This window comes from Arvicanthis niloticus, chromosome 4, assembly GCF_011762505.2.
Source record: "Arvicanthis niloticus isolate mArvNil1 chromosome 4, mArvNil1.pat.X, whole genome shotgun sequence".
In the NCBI taxonomy this organism is placed as follows: domain Eukaryota; kingdom Metazoa; phylum Chordata; class Mammalia; order Rodentia; family Muridae; genus Arvicanthis; species Arvicanthis niloticus.
Genome location: NC_047661.1, coordinates 38,645,215 through 38,670,628, shown reverse-complemented (window position 1 = coordinate 38,670,628; position 25,414 = coordinate 38,645,215). Strand labels below are relative to the sequence as shown.

Genomic DNA, 25,414 nt, shown 5'->3' with positions numbered 1-25,414 from the left:
TGAAGGTGGAAAAGTGAAATGACTGGTAAGGAGAGAATACTGTGCACTAGCCAAATGACTCTGAAGATTTTTTACATAGGATAAACAATAAATTGTTTACTTGTACTGGCATGCTAGTGCTGGTGGATTTTACAATGTGTGCTGCTTATATGAAATGTCTATCAAATAAAAATGTAGCTCCCAGCACTTGGGAGGCAGAGGCAGGCGGATTTCTGAGTTCGAGGCCAGCCTGGTCTACAGAGTGAGTTCCAGGACAGCCAGGACTACACAGAGAAACCCTGTCTCGAAAAACAAACAAACAAACAAAATGTAGCATGCCTGATTTTACCTCCTTTGTCCTCTGAGCATGCTGCAACACTAGGCATATCTCGTATCTTCAAGATGCGGATATGCCGATGTTTTCCGCTTACAGACTATTTGGTTACCATTGCTGTGTTTCAGAGGGAGTGGGGGTCATTTGGAAGTGACTTGCCTATGATCTTCACTGTACAAATGATCTTCCTGGGCACTTGCTGTTCTTTATGTTTCTAAGGAAGCATCAATAACCATGAATTTAGAAGAATTACCAGCTGGAGGTAGCCAGACTGACATTTCCGTAAAAGGATTCAAGACACATGCTATGCTTATATTAAATCTTGTATCTCTGTAGCTTAATCATGTTAAAACAGTAATGTTTCAAATGACCTCCAGGAGTGACAGCTTGGCAGGGTAAAAGAATAGCCAACACGGAGACATGCTAGAGGAAGTGACTCTCAGATTCCGGGAACCTCTGTGAGATGTGCAGAGACAGGTACAGCTTCGATTTGCGTGCGTCACCTCTGCTTTCTGAGAGGGCCTCAAACAAGAGTGAGAAAAATGAAACACCATTGAAAACAGGGCTTGGTAAATATTCGTGTGAATTCGGCAGCCGTGGCAGCTGGTAGCTTGATGCCATGATGGGCAGAGTGGGCCTGGAAGCTGGCGGGGGGGAGGGGGGGGGCGGCGTGAGCACAGAGATGTTTTAGCTACGCAATTCTTGTGTTCATGAGCCGCTGTGGTCATCTTAACCAGCTGCAGCTTCCTGTAGACACTTTATGCAGCAAAACATTTCCAGTACGTTGATTTCCTTAGTTCAGTCTAAAAATATCTCAGAAATAAGTGCCGGAGGATGAATGAACTCCGAGGCTACGGCTTTAACGCAACCCTGGGAGGCAGCAATTTTAGGAGGCCACGTGGTGGCAAGAACTAGTGAGAACACTGTGTGGGCACTATGCCCTCCAGTGCCCAGTTCCTCTGGGTAGCAGTGAACAGCAGGCACGGCTTTTACTGTTACTGCTAACCCCACAGCACCAGCTGTTTCTCTCCCTAACACATCTGTGTGCTGCCTGAAGGTGATATCAAAACCATTTCAGCTTGGACGTCATCCTCATGCCTCACTACACAGCTACCAAAAGCACTCAAGCATTCATTTTATAAGCTGTTCTGTCCCTTCGGTGCAAAAATATTACCTTTTAGTATTTGTTGCAAATTGGATTTTTCCATCCAGTTTATGGATTTGATGCAGGCCTTAGTTAAGCAAATAAAAATAAATAAATGAGTGGCAGAAGTCACTTAGTTGGTTAGAGAATGGTGCTAATAAATCTAGTTACAAATCATCCCAAGACTGATTCCTGGTGGCAGCACATAGGTGCCCATGCCATCAAATACTGAGTGTGCTGGCTAATTTTATATCAACTTGATACATTCTAGAGTCATTTTGAGGGAAACTCCATTGAGAATGTTCTTCCACCAGACTGTCCTGTGAGCAAGCCTGCAGATTTTAGCAAGCCTGCAGATTTTGTGAGCAAGCCTACAGATGCCATAGTACATTTTCTTGATTAATAGCTGATGTGAGAGAGCCCAGTCCACAGTGTGTGGTGCCACCCCTGGACAGGTATTCCTGGAGCAGTGGTATGAGAAAAGCAAGATGAGCAAGCCATGAGGACCAGGCCCGTAAGCACCACCCCTTATGGCTTCTGCTTCAATTCCTTTCTCCAGCTTTCTTCCTTGGGTTTCTGCCCTGAATTCCCTCAGGAGTGGAGTGTGACAATTGAGTCATATGTAACAAATAAATCCTTTCCTCCCAAGTTGCTTTTGGTCATGGTTGTCACAGCTATAGAAACCTAACTATAAGGCACAGAGTTAAGATAACGTTATCACACACTGAGTGTCACTACATAGGAAGGCTTGAGAAAAACCAGCTGCTTCTCAGAGGCTTACCCAACCTCAGTCTCTGCCAGAACTGTCCAAACATTCTACCTGAGCAAACTAGTTATTGGGCAGATTTCCTTTTAGAAGGGAAATGATTAAAAAGAGCTCCTGGAGTCCATGAAAAAGGACTTTTTTTCCTACTGGGAATTCAAGCAAATATTCTTCATGCTCTTTGACTCTGTCATCTAATTCTTCTGCACAGGAAACTGTGCTTCACAAAAATATAGTCAACTCCAGTCGTCAGTATAGCTGCTGTGGGTATGATTTACCATCTATCTTGATTAAATGTCTACCTATCTGTCTGTCTTGCATCCATCCATCCATCCATCCATCCATCCATCCATCCATCCACCCATCCATCCATCTATCCATCCCTATCCTGAAAACATTCAAATGAGATTCCTTGGGGAAAATGCTTCCATTATAGTTTAGATCTTGAACACAACCCCCCCCCCCCCCAGGCCTGTTTCTTAATGGCTTCTGTCCCAGGCTGGTTTCACGCGCAGGTGGTTCAACCATTAAGAAGTAGATCTTCATTGGAAGTCTTTAGGTTATTGGAGATATACCCTAGAAGAGGACTTCGGGCCCTTCGTGACCCTTTTCACATCACTTCCTGGATTTGAGATGAATGTCTTTGCTCACCTGCCCGAGTTCCTACCACAGAGTCCTCCTGCCTTGCTACTGGCCCTGAGGAATGGACAACCTGGTCATTAACACCTGTAAACCTGTGGGTCAAAATACTTTTCCCTTTATACTTTATATCAGCATTCTCTTTGGGATGATGGGAAGCTGTCTGCCACCACTCCATTTCAACATTTTCTCAATAGTTTTGCAGGTATCCCATGCTCTGACCTGTTCTGCCCTGATAGAACGATTGCCAGCAGAAGCCCTCGAGTGTCATCAGCTCAAATTCCAACTCCACTATTGCTGTCTATAAGCATGTTTTTAACGTGTTTAACAAATATGTCTTTGTACACTTCTCTATTTAGAAAGAACAAGAATCCAACTGCTGCAGGGATTAAACATGCTCACACATGCCGTATGCTTAGAATAATGCTCCGTAAACCTGTTATACCTATTATGCTTCAGCAATTCTGTCACATACACTGTCAGGGGCTGAAACCATAAGTGATCTACAACATAAGACTAATCAAAGCCATGTCTTCTTGGTGAGTATGATGAAGCTCAGCCACGTGTTTTCAGAATTCATCTGCCTCAAAACCAAGATTTGAATCCCAGTCTTTGTGTGTTGAGCATTGGATTGCTTCCAATTGTACTGAATTATTCACATTGATATCTTATGTTGGTCCATAGGAAACACAGCCGCCGTGAAATGTGGACATTAGGGGAATTCAGAAAAGAGGAAACAGTTGAGAATATTCTATCGACTCAGGAAAGTAAATGATTAGTTGCTACAAGGATTGGTTGAAGTGGTGGCCCCTGCCTTGGTGACTTAGTATTTTGAGTACCCCAAATTCTAAATGAGAAGAAGAAGAGGAGGGGAGGGAAGGGGGAATGGAGAAGAGGGGAGGAACACTCATAAATAATTCTAAATTCTTTTGAATTAGTTAAATTAACATACAAAGTAAGAGGCTTTGTTACAGCTTTCTTAGCTAGTCTCATTCCTCACTTTGTCCTCTTTCCTGCCTGTCCCCTGCTGCCTACCTGTGTCCCCTGTGCCAGCCACTGCTGGTCCCCTTCCTCTATCCACATAGTTCCCCCATTCCACTTAGTACAAATGTATTTTTTTTGTCTTAGAATTTTACTTTTTTTTCTGAAAACAGGTAAATGCCCATCTTGAAAAAATCAGCTCAGAAAAAATCCAGAACTGCAGGATGTTTGTACAACCTGCAATGGGCTGAAATGCCTAAATGTGTTGTTCATCTCTTTGCTGCCACCATAATTCACAATCCCATGGTGGACTTGCTGTCTACTGCTACACAGATGCCATTCAGGGCTCTCAGACCTGTAAGACGGAGACTATTACCCCACAAATCCTTATCTACATGCAAGTTTTATGAGACAAGCAGAAGATGGTCAATACCCTCAGACAATGGGCACACCCCTTTGTTCCTAATGAATTTTAATAAGTTAGGACATTTAAATGGATCCCTGGGAGAGTGATTCTTCATGACTGACACGTCTTATAGTGTTAGCATCTATTCTCATTCATATATAAATTTGGTTGTGTTAGCCTTTAGGAACTTTCATGAGAGTTCTACTTGATACAACAAGTCTCTTCATTATGAATCTAGCTTAGATTTTAAGATGAGCTAAATCATGCAACTTCTTCAAATTGCCTTCAAATTATAAAAAGCTCTTCAAAAGAACCACATTAAAAACTGCGTTTCAGGGAGGGTTTCTGGAGAAGTGAGATGGTTTACAGGTAAGAGGCCTCCGGGAAGTTGACCACGCTTCAGTGGGTGATTCCACACTCTTAACTATAGAAGCAGCATACATTGAATTCAGTGAGTTATTTAAAAAAAATAAATAAGGCACATGAAATTGAGAGGGGATGAGGAGGTGGAGGTGGATCTGGGAGACGCTAAAGGAAGTAGTAGAAGATGAATATGATCAAAATATATTGCATGAAATTCTTAAATACTAATAAAATGTATTGCAAAAACATGCATTTCAAGCAAAGGTATCAATGATGAAAATGATCAACATAAACAAAAAGGCAGAATTAGACCCCGAATGAGCAGCACACACACCGTGCATGTGAACAGTGTGGAGTTTTCCTTCAGCTCCACATCCGTGTCCTGACAAATCCTAAAGTAGCCCAGGTGAAAGATTTTTTTTTTAAAAAATCTCTACAATTCAATTTAAGCTGACTAATGAACATTTCTGAGACATAGAATCATAAATTGTGATTTAGCTCAACAAATGATTTCCATTTTTCCCCATCAGCCTCAGTTTCTCTGGGCATCTTAGTCAGCTTCAAGGCTCTTACAGGCCTTAAAGGACATAGGTGGAATTTGAAAACAGAAGACAGAACAGCACTACTATGCTAAGCAAATAACTACTGAAATAATAAAAATAATGATTTACACTTCAAAGACATCTCCTGTCTGCGTTTTCTCTTTATTATGATGATTAATTCTGTCTGGTACCAACATTCAACTAGCCTCAGATCAACAAGTGTTTGTTGATGACTAGATGACCCAGTCCCTTCTACAACCAACAAAACGTGCTTAAGGTCCACACTGTGTGCCTCTACTCCCAATTTCCTGGCTCTTGCCCGTAAAATCAGAGTCTTCACGCTCTGCTCTTACCTGCTTCCCATCCAAGGTGTACAGGCGCTTCACCACACCCGAGTCCAGCTTGATAGCATCGGTAATGTCAGTGAGAACCTGCTCAAAGGAGTGAGCCGTCTTCTTGTTCAGCAGGATTCTGACAGCCTTCCGTGGCTTCACCCCACTTCGGATGATGGTGACCAGCTTGGGTCGAATGAAATCCTTATTCTCTCGGACCTCTGAAGGCCCCCCCTTGGCAGTGGCCAGAGAAGACACTGCCCGGGAGGCTGAGGTGGTCTTGACATTCACTGACCAGTTGGGGTTCACGTTCTTGGTGTACTCCAGCTTCTTAAAGGGCTCGATGGAGCCGCAGACATAGCTTTCACCTGAGAAAGAGAGAGAGAACTTCACATTTGCATCCACGAGAACCCGTTTCCTTCCCCCACATTCAGTCTTTCATTTCTCATCTTCTATGTAGAGTCAAGAATTGCTTATAACCTTCGAATCAATGGAAGGATGATTGAGAATGAACTAAAAACAAATCCCACTATTTCTCACTTCTAATATCTTTCTTTTGATACAGACTGGCATCTTGGGAGGGAAAACAAAAACAAAAACATTTCTCTCCCTTTGCTGATAGAAACACCGACAGATATGAATCAGCTTCTGAAAGAAAAATAACTAGAATTCAAAATTGAGATTATCTTTTGGTATTTAAGGGCATTTAAATTTTCAGCAAACTTCAAATTTAGAAGCACATTCATTAGAAGCACTGAGATAATTTGAAAACTAAAAATGAGTCAGTACACAGCTTCTACACACATACATAGAAGCACATATCTATGCACACATATATACAAATGCATATGCATACACATATATGATGCTGTGACAGGGTGTTTTTCAAGGTTTGTTGAAAGATCATGAATTTATCAGTGGGAAGAGCTATGTGGAAATTCAGGCTTAAGACTGCTATGTAAGCTTGTGACCTTGGACCAGTCCCTTAGATTTCAGGGTAATGGTTTACTCAATGAAACTTCACTGAGCTTCTGTGGAGGTCAAAATTAGAAAGTCTGGAACTGCAGCTTGGTGAGAGAGCATGTTCCCAGCATGTACACAGTACATAGGTCTGGGTTTGTTTTAGTACCTCCCCAATAGACAGTGGAGATGAAAATATCTCAAATGTACAGTTGTTCTACAAGTGGCCAGAGGCAGCTTTACTTGTAACTATGCAGTAAGCTTGAGACAATTTAAAACAGTAAGTCAGCCATACAGCAGACAAGCCATCTGATGCATGCTAACTCACCTGCAATCCCCACCATAGCCCGTGAGCCCAATGTTAACATGCCTCTCTCTGAAGGGCACGCTGAGGCATAATGACCTAGGTAGCTTGCTCAAGATCACATGACTAATAAGGATAAAACCAAGATTCAAACAGTGGTTGGTCTGACTCCAGAGTGTGTGCTCTTACCCATGATTCTGTGTATCTACATGTGCCCTGAGGTGAACACCTGTTTGAGTCTGAGATCGAAGAGAAGCTATTCTTGTTAGATTTTTCTTTGTTTGTCACCCTAACACAAACTAGAATTGTTTGCGAAGAAGAACCTTGATTGAGAAAATGTCTCCATCAGGTTGGCCTATAAGCCAGTCTATAGAGGGGTTTTCTGATTGATGATTGATTTTCGAGGGCTCAGCCCCTGTGGGTGGTATCACCTCTGGGCAGGTGTTCCTGGGTTATAGTGGAAAGAGAACTGAACAAGCCACAGGAACAAGCTAGTAAGCAGGATTCCTCCATGGCCTCTGCTTCAGTTCCTGCCTCCAGGTTCCTTCCCTGAGTTCCTGCCCTGACTTCCTTACATGGTGGACTACACGATGTAAGCTGAAATAAATCCTTCCCTCCCCAGTTTGCTTTTTTATCATGGTGTTTATAACAGAAAACCAATCCGGGACAGAAAAAAATACGAATTGCAGTTAAGTTGGAGTAAGATGAGGCAGCTTTGCTTCTATTCCCCATTGTTCAAATTTTTCTCCAATGTTTACTATAGAGGTATGTATTTCACTTTCAGTCCTAAGTACAGGTGGCATTATTACTCAACAGTATGGAAGTCTTGGAACCTTTCATGAAAGAGAGAGAGAGAGAGAGAGAGAGAGAGAGAGAGAGAGAGAGAGAGAATGAACAAATGCCCCAAACAAAACTAATGAGGGAGGTTTGGTGTCATCTTGGCTTCAAAAGATAAAAGGACAAGAAGACACAGATGAAGTTAAATTAAATGCATCTTATTCCATTCGAGCCGCTAGGTGAGAGTGCCATGGACCAGGTAGTTTATAAATGCCAAGCATTTTTTCTTGGGGATTTAGAAAGATGGCAGTCCCAGACTGAAACTCTGCTAAACTTGGGAGGCCCCTCCCTTGCAAATGGCACCATCCTGCTGTGTCTTCATGGGAGAGATTGGGTAAGACACTTCTCCTAGGCCTCTTTCACCCAGCACCTGCTCCCATTTGTGAGTCCATCCTCATGACCCAGTCACCAAACTTTCTGTCTTTTAACACCATCCTTGTCAGTGGTTAAGTTTCAACGTAGGCCTTTTGAGAATTCACAAATATTAGTAAGCTAGCAGGTGGTGACACCACTCAGTAAAATTGTTAATAGAAGATAAATTCTAGACAGTGGCAGAGAGGATTTCACACTTGCCCTTGGAAGTTTGAAGAGACTAAGCGTTCATTTCAGCTGAGTATACCCAGGCAGCTAAGAGTGCAAAGGAGAAGGCTGATTTAAAGAGACGGGTCATTATTTAATAGTGGCCTTAAAATAATGAGAGCTAGTAAGAACATGATCCAGAGGCAGGAAAATGGAGGGAGGGCAGCATATCTAAAGTGTGTCAGGCAAAATAGAAATTTGTAAATATGACATCACAGCAATAATTACTACAGATCTATTGATAAATACCCAGATGCATAGCAGCAGCTCAAGGAGAGACATTACGTCTACAAGGACTCAAGGTTCTTCTACAAGACTCACTCATGGCCAAAAGGAAGACAGTAACTTTGAAATAAAGATTCACCTTAATTCTGTAAGACAAAGGACACTGTCAATAGGACAAAACGGCAACCGGCAGATTGGGAAAAGATCTTTACCAATCCTACATCTGATAGAGAGATAATATCCAATATATACAGACAACTCAAGAAGTTAGACTCCAGATAATCAAATAACCCTATTAAAAATGAGGTACAGAGCTAAACAAAAATTTCTCAACTGAGGAATACCAAATGGCCGAGAAGCACCTGAAGAAATGTTCAACATTCTTAATAATCAGGGAAATGCAAATCAAAACAACCCTGAGATTCCACCTCACACCAGTCAAAATGGCTAAGATCAAAAACCCAGGTGATAGTAGATGCTGTAGAGGATATGGAGAAAGAGGAACACTCCTCCATTGTTGGTGGGATTGCAAGATGGTGCAACCACTCTGGAAATCAGTCTGGCGGTTCCTCAGAAAATTGGACATAACATTACCTGAGGACCCAGCTATACCACTCCTGGGCATATACCCAAAAGATGTTCCAACATATAACAAGGACACATGCTCCACTATATTCATAGCAGCCTTATTTATAATAGCCAGAAGCTGGAAAGAACCCAGATGTCCTTCAACAGAGGAATGGATACAGAAAAATGTGGTACATTTATAGAATGAAGTACTACTCAGCTATTAAAAACAATGAACTCATGAAATTCTTGGGCAAATGGATGGAACTAGAAAATATCAACCTGAGTGAGGTAACCCAATCACAAAAGGACACACATGGTATGCACTCACTGATAAGTGGATATTAACCCAAAAGCTCAGAATACCCAAGGTACAATTCACAGACCACATGAAGCTCAAGAAGGAAGACCAAAGTATGGGTACTTCAGTGCTTCTTAGAAAGGGGAACAAACTACTCATGGGAGCAAATATAAAGTCAAAGTGTGGAGCAGAGACTGAAGGAAAGGCCATCCAAAGACTGCCCCACCTGGGGATCCATCCCATACACAGTCGACAAACCCAGACACTACTGTGGATGCGAAGAAGTACATGCTGACAGGAGTCTGACATAGCTGTCTCCAAAGGCTCTGCCAGAGCCTGACAAATACAGAGGCAGATGCTCACAGCCAACCATTGGACTGAGCACAGGGTCCCCAATAAAGGAGTTAGAGAAAGGACTGAAGGAGCTGAAAGGGGTTTGCAACCCCATAGAAAAAACAATACTATCAACCAACCAGAGCCTCCAGAGCTCCCAGGGACTAAACCACCAACCAAGGAGTACACGTGGAGGGACCTATGGCTCCAGTTGCATATGTAGTAGAGGATGGCCTAGTTGGGCCTCAATGAGGAGAGGCCTTTGGTCATGTGAAGGCTCGATGTCCTAGTGTAGGGGAATTTGAGGGCAGGGAGGTGAGAGAGGGTGGGTAGGGGAACATCCTCATAGAAGCAGGGAAATAGGGGACTGGATAGTAGGCTTCGGGGGTGGCGGTGGGGGGACCGGGAAAGGAGATAACACTTGAAAGATAAATTGAAAAAAATCCAATAAAAAATAAATTAAAAAATTATTCACCTTAAGTGGCTAACTCTGGGTAAGACCTGTGTCAGAACATTTCTGTGAAATAAGACCCTCAGGATGATGTAAAGTTAATTCTGTGGAATCCTTACATTAAACACTCAATAACAAACTGAGCTTCAGGCATTCTGCATGCTAATAGAACAGTATTCGAAACTTAAGAATTGTCACTGCTTGACAGAGGTAACAGATGTGGCAGCTGAATACAATGTCTGGTTGAATAACAACAACAAAATTCCCAATCTCTGTGGGGAAACTGATGAGACTCAGTTTCTGTGCCGCTATGTCCTGTGCCTCTGCACGTTGTATTAGGTTGTAGACCTTCTTCTATGGAAGCTGGTCAAGAGGAAAACAAGGCATCCATCTTGTGATACTTCTGTGAGGCCAAGTTAATTTCTACATGAAATATTTGTAATTTATACAAATGATTTGATTTAAAAAGTAAAATCTAGTCCTCAATTTATGTGCTATATCAATATTCTCTCAATTAAAAATGCTTTAATAAAAATGCAACAAGAAAGTAAGGAGAAATCGCTTTTTGACCTCAGAGCACATAGCACACAGCACACAGCAGGCATGAAAATAAAGCCATAAATTGAAAGACTCGTGTATTTAATTATATAATTTTTTGTATAAATTTGCATGACCAAAAACACAATCCACAAAGTCAGTAGATTAAGATGAATATAGAAAAAGTTCATTCATTAAAACAAAGGAATGATACTTTAAAAAGTAGATCCTGTCAGTAAGGATGATGCCAATGTGACAGAAAAATACAAAAGTTACAAAGTAAAGTAAACCCATGAAATGATGGAAATTAAAACCACAATAGGATAGAAATATTCTCTTGATGGGTTGGCAAATGGCAAACCATATGATAGCATTGTCTCCTTGAAGGTGGCAGGGTGTAAACTGGAACCACCATAGTGAATGAAAATTCTCCAATACTCTTCTACCTTCACCCAGCTGTTTCCTGTGAATATCCTAAAAATAACCGGTAACATGAATAGACAGCAAATCCAAGTGTGCTCACTGCAAGCTTATTTGTAACAGCAAGGGGTTGCACACATCCTAAAATCTCCCCAAGAGCAGACTGGATAAGTGAATTAAGGTCTATTCCTATGAGGAATGCTGTGCAGTAAACAGAGAGGACATACTTTCTCTGAATGTTACTCATAGGAAAGGGTCTCCAAGGAAATAATGTTAAGTGGAAAGCAGGGTGCAGAACCAGACAAACACAGAGTTACCATTCCAGGTTGACTACATGTAGATTGTAATTTGTTGGCAACACCAAGGAATAATTTGCCTCTGGGGCTTTTATGGAAAGCCTGCTTTAGAGCTTTACAGACATTAATTTTTAAATTTTTGATGAGAGAGAGAGAGAGAGAGAGAGAGAGAGAAACAGAGACAGAGACAGATCAAATGAAAGTAAATGAGTTACAGAAAGAGAAGAAGCTACACCAAGTTAGAAAGAAATCCATGCTGAGAGTCAGGCAAGCAGAAATCAAGACAGAAGAGAAATCACTTAACTGTGGGGTGAAATTCAGTTCATTGGACAGAGCTTTCTACAGCTCTGGAGTTAGGCAACTTCTGAAAAGACTGATGAGAGGCCAAGACAGGAGTGGGAAGGGAGGAAGAGGCAGATTCCACTGTTTCTAACAGAGCTGACCTGCTGTGCACCCCACTTACTGATATCCAGGTACTAGATATCTGTGTCATTTGCACCCTGAGAAGGAAAGGCTCTGACCTCTCATGCCCGCCTCACAGACACAAATACAGGGGAGGAATCAGCCAGCCATTGCTCAGGACCCTGTTGCATCTCTCCTAAGAGTTTGAAGGATCTGAGTGTGGTGCTCTAATTTATCTGCAACAGCTGTATCCCTAAAGTAGAATTGAAATGTCTCAAAACTGGAAAAGGAGGCCACACCCAAGGTGAGCCACTACAGAGGCAAGGCTACAGTACAGCTGTCCTTACTGACCACCATGATTTGTGAATACATGCCAAGACATATCGAAAGCAAATCCTTGAGAATGTCACCTTTAATACTCTTAAGTACACATGTGTTAGCATGCTCGCATGTATACATGCTGATACAGACATATATTCACTTGTTTGCACAAACACACACTCACTTGTTACATAATTCGAGCTCAGAACTGCTCTATCGGTGTGCCTCGGGCATGCTTCTGCATAATGATCAGAGTCTAATAATAAAACAGAAAGTGCCCTGTAGCATTTATAAATAAAGCCCACATTTGTCATAGTTACTTGGAATTTTTAGCCCAAGATCAAGTGAGAAAGAACAAACTTTAAAAAAAAAAATAATAATTGTAAGCCAAACACACTTGTCATTGCATTGACTAAAGAGGTTTAAATTAAAACTCCAACACTGTCGTACTGGGAGGGGAAATGGGAAGCTGATATCATGGACTGGTGTTCGCATAAATTAGTGTGTAAAGTGAGGGATGTGGGTCTCATGAGGATGAAGCCACATCTTGCATCTTAATGGGCTAAGCAAAAATGTAATAGACAAGAAAGCAAATACCAATGAATTTCCAGCTATTTAAACACTAAGTGCAGCTGCATGCTGATTGTCAGTGTTAAGAAATAGAAAAAAAAAAGAGTTTTAACTGGAAATTAAAAAAGAAAAAAATGTAGGCTCCCACATGCACCAAAGATAACATTCAACCAGAAAAAAAAGGGTGTATTAAAAAGAAAATGTTTAAACAATTTTTAACATCAGAATATTCCATCAGGAATCGCTTTATGTTGGGGGAGAACAGTATTGAGGGAAGATCAAAAGAGGATTTTGGGAGCTGTAAAGTTAGCTCGTGGTTAAGAGCACTTGATGCTCTTCCAGAGGACCCAAGTTCAGTTCCCAGCACCCACATGGTGTCTCACACCATCTCTAACTCCAGTTTCAGAGGGTCCAACACCCTCTTCTGATCTCTGCAGGCACTGAACACATGGTACACACACATACATGTACACAAAACACTCGTACCTATAAAATAAATGTGTGTGTCACACATCTCAGTCACAAACCTCAGACTGTGTGTCTGAGATCAGCAGTTTCCATTTTTAGAAGTAAGTGAATCATAAAAACATTTGTAAAAACAAAAACATTTGTTTTCTAAGAAATAGTAGAGCAAAAAATATTTCATTGAGATCCACTATCAAGGATAGGAATAGTGGTTTCTAAATAAATATGTACTAGAATGCCTGCCTTCCCAGTATATCAGAAGACAACGCATTGAAACAAACACAAAGGTGTCTTTTGTAGGACCTAAATTCACGCATCTTAGCAACTGCCTTACTGGGTTCAAATCCTACCTCTACCACTTTCTGCTGTGTAATTTTGCCCTCTCAGGATCACTGTGAAAACCACAGGGACTCACACACTCAACGGGGCTCTGAGGGCTGAACACACACTTAGTCGCTTCAGCCATCATAACTGTCTTCAACCAAGACAACAAGAGCTTGGAGCAGGCATTATATTGTGGTAAAATGAACAGGAGGGTGAGGAGAGGTGCTGACCAGCCATACCATTGCTAGGAAGGCAGTGCTAGCATCAGCCTCTTCCCATGGCCACTCTTTGATCAATGGGAATGGTGAGTGCAGATAAATTTTGAGTGGAAAAAGCAGAAGTAGCCCTGTCTTCACAATATCACATGGGTGGCTCTAGGATAGGACGAGGCATCAATCCCCAGCTGTCTGAGGACGTGCTGTGATCTGAGCACGTTTTTCTACAACACGATTACCCCACACAGGATGCCTTGTTCACTGGTCAGATACCTGATTCATCTTCATCTGATCTTGCCACAGAGCCCTTGGAAAACACCACCAAACGTTTTACTTTCCCTTGTATTTACCAAGGTCATATAAAGGACGTGGCACAAGAATCAAAGTTGACACAAAAAGGCTTCATGTCACTCTTTCCCTTTAATTTGCTGGAAGTACTAGACCTCTGAATAGAAGGAAAAGAGCCAAGGCTACCGGCGTCTTGGCAGGGCGACAGGCCACCAAAGAGATGTGAATTCCCGAAAAGTAAACACACACAGCTCAGGCAGCTCGGCACCAGCTAGAGTCCAGTCCCACTGTGCCTGGACTGGCACTCCTGCCAAGGGACCAGGGGAAAGCAGTGGGTGGGGGGAAATCACACACAAGCTCCAGCCAACTATAGAGGAAGACAAGGGGGCTCTGCCTGTGTGCAGCCGTGCGACTGTAAACCTGGACTCCAATCGAACAGGATATGATGCTCCCTGCTACCTATACAAGCCCGAGACACAGCTGGACACTGGGGGCCAGCCAAGTCCCGCAGGAAGAGAGATGAAATCCGAGTGACATTAGGCTACATGCGTTTTGACAGCTGTGCCACCAACTTCGTCCTCGCCTTCAAAACGCAAGCTCAGGGAGACTTTTCCAATGGAAGTTTAGGAATACTTGACACCAGTTATTGCACCCAAAGTCATTAAAATAGTTGTGATTCCTATGGCAGAGAAAGATTTCGTGCTGTGTTCAAATGACGACAAGCCAAGGAAAACATGAACAAGAACCAGGCAATGTCTCATTTACAAAGAACCAAGGTTTGTCCCTGGAACAAAACTGTACTGTGTTCACATCAAATGTCCACAACAGATTATCTGTTAGCATGAACTGGATTTTAAAATAATACAAACAGACTAATTTCCTCCTGTTCTTGAATGCCCCCAGGAAGACAACAACCCCCCCCCCCAAGAGGCACTCAGTGGGAAGAATTGTCAGACAACCCCATTTTTGGTCCAGTGGTCACCACTAACTTACTATACAACCATAGACATATTATTTGAGTTTTCTGATCTCAGGTCCCCAATGATAAAATAAATGTGGTTTTGTTGTTGTTGTTGTTGTTGTTGTTGTTGTTGTTGTTGTTTTTAATCTTCCCAAATTCACTTTCCACTCTAAAATTTCATATCCTTGGTTCAAGACCTTTTGGACATTATGGTCCAAATCTCAGTTGGAGCCTAGAAACACCCCTGAACTCTGAGCTACACAACTGAAGACACACAAAAGTGAGCTTTTAAGATGAATAGGACGTGGGTTTGAGAAAGCAGACAGAACACTCTGAGATTTGATATCTTTTCCTTCTGCCTGCCATATTTAAGGGCTACTGACTGACTACCATTCACTTTCTTTTCATTTTTACATAACAGGAAATTTAAACATGTTAAACAGTATAAGCTCCTAGCCATGGACCAAAAGACAAGTGACCCACAGTGACCCTTGTTTGCCTGCAGGGTCCCGAGAGGTTCTCAAAGGCTTACCTTCTACCAGCTGATCCAGGCTGGAGATCTTCTTGAGTCCATCTATGGTATAGATGGTTCTCACCCCCTGGGGCAAATTCACATTATCCGAGAGAGTTCGGGTCAAATCAGCCAGCAGGGCCTCGAAGGATCTGAAACGGTCTGGGGAGATGGCATACACAATTCCTTTGAAGTAGCGGTCGCCATTTCTGTAGAATCGAACCTTCTTGGCTTTCTTCTCAGAGCTGAGCGTCTGCAGTGTGCGGGTGCGGTAGAAGCTGCAGTGGGCGCTGTGTGTGGGGCTGGGCAGGCCGTTCACACGGGACCCCCTGCTGTACCTCTGCGCCTTGTCTCGTTCATCAAAATGCTCCAACTCCACATCTCTGCCGAACGACATGACTGGCTTGCGTATGGAACCTGCGAGCCCCAGAAAGAGATACAGACGGGTTACGTGAAGATCGTGGGTTGAGAGACTCTGAGAGCAGCTGAGTTTAAACACTGGTGATGTATTTGGGTTGTGGAGTGGGAGAGAATGAGGAGGAGGAAGAGAAGAAGAAGCAAGGATCGGAAAAAACAGATCTCGGTGGTAACGGCCTATTACTCAACCATGGTTTGGTTATCCGAAACTCCCACTATTGTCTGCCTATCGTCCCTCAGGCTGCAGTCACATCCTCTCAAGGTGTCACCCTTCCTATTTTTAGGTAGAGAAACTGAGGCCTGGAATATTTTCTCTTAAATTTCCCTAAGTAATATAGTTGAAAGATATTTCAACCGAAAACACCCTCTGCTACCCCGACACCCTAGCTTTGCCTGACTGTAAAGCTCACTGTGAACTGTGCCCAGGTAGTGTGCCGATCCAGAAGCAGTTTTAAAAAGAAGAAGAGTTTTCATATACTAAGTAAGGGGGTGGAGGGATGAAGAGTGGAGGGAAGTGGGGGATCAGACTGTAGACACCTTAATGTGTGTGAGCTTCTATGGCCAGGTGGAAAGAGAATTAAATCAATCCGGAGGCTCTGTGCACTTTTAAGAAAGACTTTGACCATAAACATGTATCCCATATGCTAAAATGTGATCTCATCTCAACCCTTTGCTTGTGCTCAGTAATAAAATGGGATTAAAAGAAAGGATGACAAAAAGATGGTCAGGGGAGAAAGAGAGAAAGGGTAAGATGCGAAAAGGGGAGGAAAGGAGGTAGAAGGGGGAAAAGATGTGGTTAAGACTGGTGAACACACCTGACCTAGTACCAACTGTATACCCTGAGAAATCTACTTGATTGGCACCCGTAAGACTCAGCTACAAACAGGAGTGAGACGAGTAGATACTTCATCATTCATATTCACTACTAATACAAATGACTCCTGCATATGAGGAGTATTGATTTATTTACAGAAAACATGCCTTCTATTCCTGACCTTGGCACAGAGATAACCAGGGGAAACAGAATCATCTACTACCCCTTTTTGCAAGGAAGACATCCTCTTATTGGATAAACCCACTCTTGCTAGAAGCATACTGATAAGGAGCTATGACCCCTGAAGGGATATCAGCGTTTCAGCGCAACAATCTGGAAAGTTGGAAAGCCTCCGTCCAAAGGGTATATGTTTCATGATAAAATTTCAGGCACACTGAAACAGACTATCCGTGAGGTAGAAATCTGAAGGAAGAACCAAACTTCCTGCTACTTCCCGCGTCACTGATGTGAAGCCCAACCCAAACTCAACAAAATGTCTGCTTCTTCTTGTGCTTTTCCTTCACCCTCAGCAAACTGACCCCTGAGCTGTTGAGAGAGAGAGAGAGAGAGAGAGAGAGAGAGAGAGAGAGAGAGTAAAGTTGGCTTATCAGTTGAAAAGTCAATTTAATTTAAAATTTGTATAAACTGAGCATGATGGGGGCTATCCTCAGCCATAAATAGTAAGTTCAAGGCCAACCTGGGCTACACAAGGCCCTGTCTCAAAAAGCTCTAACTTAATAGTTACTTATCTAAAACTTCCAATAAGAAAATTCACACACGAAATCACAAAGAACTTGTAGAAACCATTCCAGAAATGAATCAAGTAAAAGAAACCAATATGGATGACTTAACAGTTCAATGATCAGTCATATGAGGAAAGACACAAAGAGAACCCTCATCTAAAACTCACATAGCTCCAACAAGGCCGCTAGACTCATCAAAGCTAGGTCTGACAAATGGGATTTACCCAGAGTCTCCAAGTCACAATAGAGGGAGTTGGATTTTCAAATTTGATTTACCGGGATTCCAAAGTTAGTGTTCCTGCTCCTGAACCCTGTGACACTAGGTTGTGTTCTTATGAGAAACATGAGTTTTGAAGCCGCCACAGCTGTCTAGACTTTGTACCGGACACCTCTCTTCTGTAGTTAAGTTCACTGAGAGGCCTGAGAGCACAGAGGAAGCATAGTATAATTTAAACCCTTAGTTTGACTTCAGAGTGCCTTCACTTCAAGCAGAAAAACTGTCTCTCGTGCCTCATAAATAATCTATTGCAACCCCAATTCTGCATCTTTAAAAGAGCTATACTAGCTGTGAAGTGGTTTGGTTGGTTTTTCAGTAAATAACTTCAAAATAGTCACCACTGGGACCAGTCCTGTGGGTAATAGCTGTGTGACAGAACCAAAATTCTGCTCTGATATTGGTATCTGCTCCTACTTTGTTCATATATTTGTTAAGTAGTCAGTCTTCAAAAAGGTTGAGTGAGGAAGGGGGTGTGGAAGATTGTGATGTTATGCTCACACACTAAGCTTGTCAGAATTTTAATAGTAAATACTAAGGTGACTTTTGATTGTGTTTGTTTCCCTTTTAAAAGCGCTGGCCAATTCTTCCATTCCCAGGGGCTTCCTCCGAAGTTGATTTAAGCAAAAAGGAAATAAAGAGAAACCTAGCAAAGAGTGGCAGCTGTGTGACCAGAGATGGAGGACATCAAGTTCCAAGGGTCTTCAGTGGGTCACAATTGGCAAAAGGCAAAAAAAGTCTTGGCAGCGGTTCGAACTGGCAATGCTTTTAGAATCAAGAATCCACACTAAACGATAGAAAAACCTACCTAAAACCTTTTGTCACAGGTTCACCCAGGGCAGGCATTGCATCGCCTACTCCCACCAGTGAGCAGGCAGTGATGGTGCCAGTATGGCAGAACTATGCTCGGAGTGAAATAGCTCTCAAAGCCACAGATTCTGCCAAATGAAAGCCAAGACCCGCCATGCACACTTTAGTCTTCTGGAAACCATGTGTGGAATGGAAACAGGTGCCCTCCCCTCGCCTCTGCTGGCTCAGCTTTCAGGGTCTTAGTCATACATGTGAACCAAGAACTCTAGGAGAAAATTCTCCTGGCTTCCACAGGTTCACATTTCCTACAGAGGAAGCTAGCTAGGACACACTTGGCCAGCATTCACAGAGTCTGGGTAGCTAGAAGTCTCTGGATACAAGTGTAGACACCAAGAAGGTGATCAGAGCCCTCAGCCACAGAGACCACAAATGTTTGTGGAGAAGGGAATAGACTCCTTCTATAAATATTACAAAGCCAGAAAAAGCAGCGTTGCTCGTTGTGGCATTTCTCGCCATTCTGAGGAATATCTATATTCACCTTTCTGTGAATGAGCTCCCATTTCAGCAATTTAGAAACACACACACACACACACACACACACACACACACACACACACACACACCTAGCATAAATCCAGCTATCACATCTGGAAATCCCAAGGCATTATTTCAGCAGTTGGATTAGGATTCAGGTGGATAGAGAGGCATGGAATAAAAGACGTGCATGTGTATCTCCTGAGTGTGTGCACCACCCCAAGCCAGCATATCACAGGATGTGTGAGCATCTTTTAAATTCCCTAACATATAACCTCTCGTGAAATCCCTCCTAACCTGCATTCATGAAACATTCCATACCTAAAATGCTGCCCTACTTTCCTTTCCCATTGAAAGGTGATATATTTAGGAACAGTCATGACTCGGTCCCCACCCCACCCCCCACCCTCGTGCCCCCTTCGGAACACCCTGCAGTGTGGCAGCTGAGCACGCGTGCACAGTAACCTGGGCACACATTCACAGGTGCAGTCAGAGAGGGAGCCCTGTTTGAATGAAACCTTCTTGTTGCTTCTCTCACCCACAAGGATTTCCTTGCCAAATCCAGTGGCGATGCCTCACAAACCTGGTTTTCCAAAGCAGCCTCTTTTGTGGGGCAATGCGGCGCTGTGTGTGCGCTCCCTCTAGGAGGAAAATGTCTTTTCCTCTCTGCATGCTTTTAGCACTGCAGGTACTAATTTGTACACGAGGCTGCCGGGCTGTCCCCAGAGGAACTTAAGACCATGCAAAAAGGTACTTGCAACGCCTACACTGCAGTCCCCATCACCAGGCACATGCCACCCTCCTGGGCACTCGGGAAAGCATCCACACAATAAGAGGCCAGGCCCAGCCACTCCTTCCTTGCCCACTTGGTCCTAGCTTCACAGCCAGTCCTGACAATGACAAGCGCCTCTCCCAGCTCCTCCGTGGCTCTCTATCTCCAACAACAAGGCGATGGGAAGCCTGGAGGGCCCAGCCCGCCAGACTCCCTATTTAAAGCCGGTGGCACCAGACAAAAGAGGCAGGAGCCAGCAGCCCTGGGGCCGCGGGCATACAACGCCTCCTGGCCGGACCAAACTAGCCAGCCCAGGGCAGCGGTCTTTCGAGGAACGGCGGGCGGGGCGGCTGCCGCACAGTGGGGTCCACCCTGACCAGGGCTCCCAGGGCTGCGGTCAGACAGCACCAAGGGGCCTGCCCGCACCTTCCCTAGCCCAGGCAAAGCACGCACCGGTCGCGGGTGGAGGCTGGGTAGTCTGTAGCCGGCTGCTGGAGCTGTCCTCGCCCGGCTGGGCGCGGCTGGGGCTGCTGAGCACGAGCGTCTGGAAGCTGCGGCCGCTAGTGCACCGATGCGCTGGAGCTGGTCCTCATTGAAATGCGGTTCTCCGCTCAGCCTCACTCCAGCCTCTCTCCCGAGGAGGGCGGTGGCGCGCAAGCTTTTCTTGTGTCTCACTCGCTAACATACCCTCCCTTCTCCCTCCTTCTCCTGCTCCGCCCTCCGCCCTCCTTGGCAGGGCGCGCCCACCGTGGCTGAGTCCAGGGTCCTCCCCCCTCTGGCCAGGCTTCTGACTGCAATGATCTTGATGATCTGAATTGCCTGGACACCCCTCCACTCCAAAGCCACCCCAGTCCATAGAAGGACTTGCCAGCGGATGGAAGCAGATTGGAGGGTGGCTCAGGGAACTGAGAAAGAATATGGACAGAGATGGATCTGAAGCAGGTCATGTCCTGGGCAGAGTGGTGGACCAGTATTGAGGTTACCTTCCTCAAAGGACACCAGGGGAACTCACCTCCCAATCTCCCTACCCCCCCCCCCCCATATCTTTTGATTTGGCATCATGGTTCGACACGCCCTTCCCAGGAATAGGGAAGCCAATGGAATTGCCCTTCAAAACTGCTTTTTCTGAACTGTCCTGAGGGACCAGATCTGGACCCTTCATACTAAGACCTGTGAGGTAATCCTCAGTACTTCTACTTGGGAAGGGCCACATTCCTCTCGTCATCTGTGATGGACCCCAAGACATGAGTCATTGTTGAGATGGTGACCTCCTGGTTAGGGCTTTATTTCACAATAAGCCTTTGATAACTTAAGGCCACACTTAGACTGCTGTTGGAGGCCTCTTGGCTACAAAGCTGGCAGTCTGTCAGGGTGGAAAGTCCCATAAGCTTACACAAGCCTTCCCTCCCCGAACAAGAATGTTCTCAGAACCCAGATGTTCACAGCTTCCTCTGGATAAAAGTGTCCTTTGGATACAATTCTGGGGACTAGGAGCCCATCCCAGGTATCTCTGAAATATTTGCATGGCTCAGTATGCACCTTGAATATTAAAAAAAAGTCATCAGACAATACATAGACGTCGTATACCAATATATGTATTTGTTTGTCTTACTGACTCTGCACTGCTCAATGGAAAATACAAAATTAATTTTCCCTGCCAACTGGGTCCAGTTATGTATTTTACTATTTATTATTACTAAAAGTTATTCTGAAATACGCTCCCGAAGTATTATGTTCATGCTAATTACCCTTTGTTAGAAAATGCAGCTAACTGAGATATGTATTGCATATTTAATAAATGATGGGATATCTACTTCTGAGCTACTTAAGAGGCCAGAGATGAGCTTACAATGTATGTGTACAATGTATTCACCAAAGTAACTAGATACGAAAGTATCACACTCTGCTTCTTCAAATTCTGATGCAAAAGTAAGCCTCAGAGGACCGAAAACAAGTCTGTTTTTATTGAGACCAGAAATCAGGACCTCTACGTATCTTGCCAATGAGGAATCCTGAGGGATTTCTGCCAAGTGTGTAACTAATAGAGATCCTACCTCAAACTGTCCCCCAATAGACATGCTGTCAAGATCATTTCATTTTGTAAATGATTTATTTCTTTCAACTTATTACAATTCTATGTGTATGAATGTTTGTCTGCATGTATGTATGCACAGCACATGTGTGCAGTGCTCCTGGAGGCCAGGAGAGGATGTTGCATCCCCTAGAACTAGAGTTGCAGGTGCTTGTGAGCCACTGTGTGGGTGCTGGGAACGGAACCCAAGTCCTCTGCAAATGTAATAACTGCTCCTATCCACTGAGCCATCTCTCCAGCATTTCATATGATTCAGCCACTTCTTACCATTGTCCTGGTGTTACAGGGTCTGCTTAAATCCAACATAACTCAAACACCAGGTCAATGAAGAAGACAAAAATGTATTGTAATCAAGCTGCTACTGATCAGTCAGGGCCTCAGAACAGACTCGGGAGCTGAACTGAAGCAAAGAGCCAGAATATCACAGGATATTTAAGCTCACAAATCCTAGACATCTGTGCCAAGTCACAGTTACAAGAGCTGGTTCTTAGGCCTAGATCATGACCTTATGTTAACCCTGCTAGCAAGATGGAGTTGTCCTTGAGATATCTAGACTCAGACGACTGTCTTCTTACAAGTTGTCCCTGAGATGTTTGGACTCGGACAAGTGTCTCCTTCCAATAGAAGCTGTTCAGCTATTGGGAAGTCCCCAGTTCCCCTAGAGTCTAGAACCTTGAATTTAGTTTGCCCTGTGATTAAATGGCGCCTGAAAACAAAATTTAGAACAAGTTGGGTTTTTGTTTTTTGCTAATTCCCAACACTAGGATATTTACTTGAAAAATGAAAATAATGTATTAAAAGAAACAAGATCGTGGTTGACTTTTTTAATGGGAATATCTCTAGATATCATTTACCTTCTCCCAACACTACAAAACAAGTAACAAGTAAGCCAGGCAGTGGTGGCACACGCCTTTAATCCCAGCACTTGGGAGACAGAGACATGGGAATTTCTGAGTTTGAGGCCAGCCTGGTCTACAAAGTGAGTATCAGGACAGCAAGGGCTACACAGAGAAACCCTGTCTTGAAAAACCAAACCAAAACAAACAAACAAACAAACAACAACAACAACAACAAAAATAAGTAACAAGTAAGTGGATGAATACCCTCAACAGTACCCTGGCCACCAAGCTATGGTATCATATATGTATCACAGTAGGAAAACATGCTGAGTAAGCCTAAAGTTGTCCCAAGGTAGCTAAAGTCTTTAGAGGATATAATTCATATTTTATTTCATACAATGTATTCTGATCATATTTATCCCTCTGCCCTAATTTCTCCTAGATTTACCCTCACCTCCCTACATAGTCAGCTTCATGCTTTCTTTTAAATCCATCCAGCTGTTATGTAACAGCTTCCTCCAAGAGTGAATCATTCCATCCTCTAGGAAGCTCCTTAAGCAGGTAGGTAAAGTGACCCAGAATAGCTCCAGAAAGTCCTGAAACCAGTTAGATTTACTAAGTTCTCCCCACCAGAGTCACCAAGAGCAGCTTAGAGTCCTTCTCAGACAAGCCAAGCTGCAAAGAAGACTCTGAGACCAGACCCCCTGTTGGAAAGGGGTTTAGGTCAGAGGCACTTGGAACGAACATTGTCCACCCAATTGAGCTGCCTGCAGGCTGTGCAGGGTGCTTCAGTTGTCCTGGAATTTTTGAGCCTTCACCTATGCTGGGTGAGCCTTGATGATGCTCTGGGTAAGCAACTGTCTTTGAGTCATTTCTACTCCTGTAAGTAACCCAATAAAACTCAGTGGGTCACTAAGTTAGACGTTGGGTATCCATACACTGGTCTACTGTGGGTTTCCAATCTGGGGTAAGTAGGTGTGGGTGTCACATCTCCCAAATATGTCTTGTCCCACAACACCAGTCACATTTGTGTTACCCGGCTACTCTTGGTAATAGGGCCTGCCTTGTAATGTCATTTACCTAAAAGGGTCACACACAGTTTAAAAAACAAGTAAACAAACAAACAAACAAACCAAAACCTAACTCTTTCCCAACAGAGGATGCCAGCAGATCCTCAGCTGGAGTGGGATTTTTTTTTTTTGTGCCCATTTCCCGATTCTGTATTGGGATTTTTCTGTCCTGAGTTTTTCATGAGTCTTGTGCAGTTTCCCACAAATCACTGTGAGGAGCCATCATGCCTTGCCTAGAGAGAAAAAATGTGATAAGTGTATCTGATTCAGGGTCTCGCTATGTAACCTTGGCTGGCCTGAAACTGTCGTACAGACTAGTATGACCTCAAACTCACAGAGATCTGCCTGCCACCATTTCCCTAGTATTGTGCCACCAAGTCTGGCTCAAGAATTTTTTTTAAAATTGACATTATTCCCTTTTGTAAGATGGTATTGATCCAAAAACTGTCTGTGTGTATATCTGTATCTATATCTATCTATAATCTGACAAGACACATAACAGGTGTGACCTAAAGTAGGGAGATTTTTCTTGACTCAAAGTTTCAAGAAATATAATCCATTGTGTTAAAAAATGCCAAACCCAGCTCCACTTTCTGAAACTACCCATGTTTTTAAATTGAAGTCAGTTTTACCACTGCCTTGGTCATTATGTGTATAAGGCAACCCCAGATTCTAGTGCGTTGTGTAATCTCCTCTGGAAAATGCAATCTTTGAATCAAGGAGTTTATCAGAGCTGAAGAGATTACTCAGTGTTTAGAGCACTGGCTGTTCTCCCAGAGGATCCAGGTTTGAATCCCAGCACCTACATGGCAGTTCATAATCATTTGTAACCCTAGTACCAGGAGCTCCAACTCCTTCTTCTGTCCTCAGTGGGTACTAATCACACAAGTGGTACTCATACATACATGCAGGCAAAACATGTATACACACACAAAAAATAATAATTTTTACAAACCAGTAGTTGCTATATAGCTTTCGAATACAGCCCAGGCCCATCTGCCTACGCGTGGCATCACACACAGTGATCTGGGCCTTCACACACTGATTAGCAATCAATAAACATACCCCACAGACTTGCCTACAATCAATCTGATGAAAGAATTTTCTCTGTTGAGACTCCCTCTTCCCAGATGACCCTAGCTTGAAGTAAACCGACAGAAAACCAACCCGCACACGATCTTCAAAATGGTTACTGTAACTGCTCACTCATCTCTGGTAGAACAGCTCAAACATGTTAAAGGCCCGAGTTACGTAAGGTTTTGGATCTTTATAAGAGTCAAGGACCCCCTTAGGAACCAGTAAGCCCTCCATCAACTCACTTTCCCAGGCTTCTTTCCCTTTTTCTAAGAGAAATTTGGCTTCCTGTGGGTGAACTCTTCCCAGTCCACCCTTGACCCACACCTTTGATCCTAAAGTATAACTGAGTTCTACTTTCCTGGAGTTTTCCTGTTTGTCCTAAAATCCACCTTCAAGGAACTCTGGCCAGCTCAAGCAGGCACGGCAAGCATGACTCTGGCAGACCTTGCCTTTCTCCCCATTCCCTCTTCAGAAAACTAGCCACCAAGGTCTATTTCCTTATTTGGCCTCTTCCTCCTCCTCCAAAAGGCTGCCTTTCAGCTCTCAAAGTATTGAAGTTCAGCAATCAAAAGCCCCCCTTGGTTCACCCAATTAACACGCCCAATCAAAATATACCACTACA

The 25,414-nt window shown here is 43.5% G+C and overlaps 1 protein-coding gene across 6 annotated transcripts in view; it reads right to left on the bottom strand.

Annotated features, from left to right (window-relative positions):
* The window catches only part of Dclk1 (doublecortin like kinase 1), a 286,458-nt gene extending 266,015 nt beyond the window's left edge, over positions 1-20,443 (bottom strand). For 3 of the 6 annotated variants that reach the window (XM_034501435.2, XM_034501431.2, XM_034501437.2), the window contains exons 1-3: positions 20,168-20,301; positions 15,372-15,767; positions 5,505-5,851 (exon numbers count right to left, since the gene is read on the bottom strand). In XM_034501435.2, coding sequence (XP_034357326.1) covers positions 5,505-5,851; positions 15,372-15,747 — 723 coding nt within the window. In that variant the 5' untranslated portion in view covers positions 15,748-15,767; positions 20,168-20,301. Of the gene's footprint in view, positions 1-5,504; positions 5,852-15,371; positions 15,768-20,140 lie in introns of all 6 variants that reach the window. The other 3 variants (XM_034501434.2, XM_034501432.2, XM_076932404.1) reach the window with 3 other exon arrangements.
* Between the last annotated feature and the right edge of the window lie 4,971 nt (positions 20,444-25,414).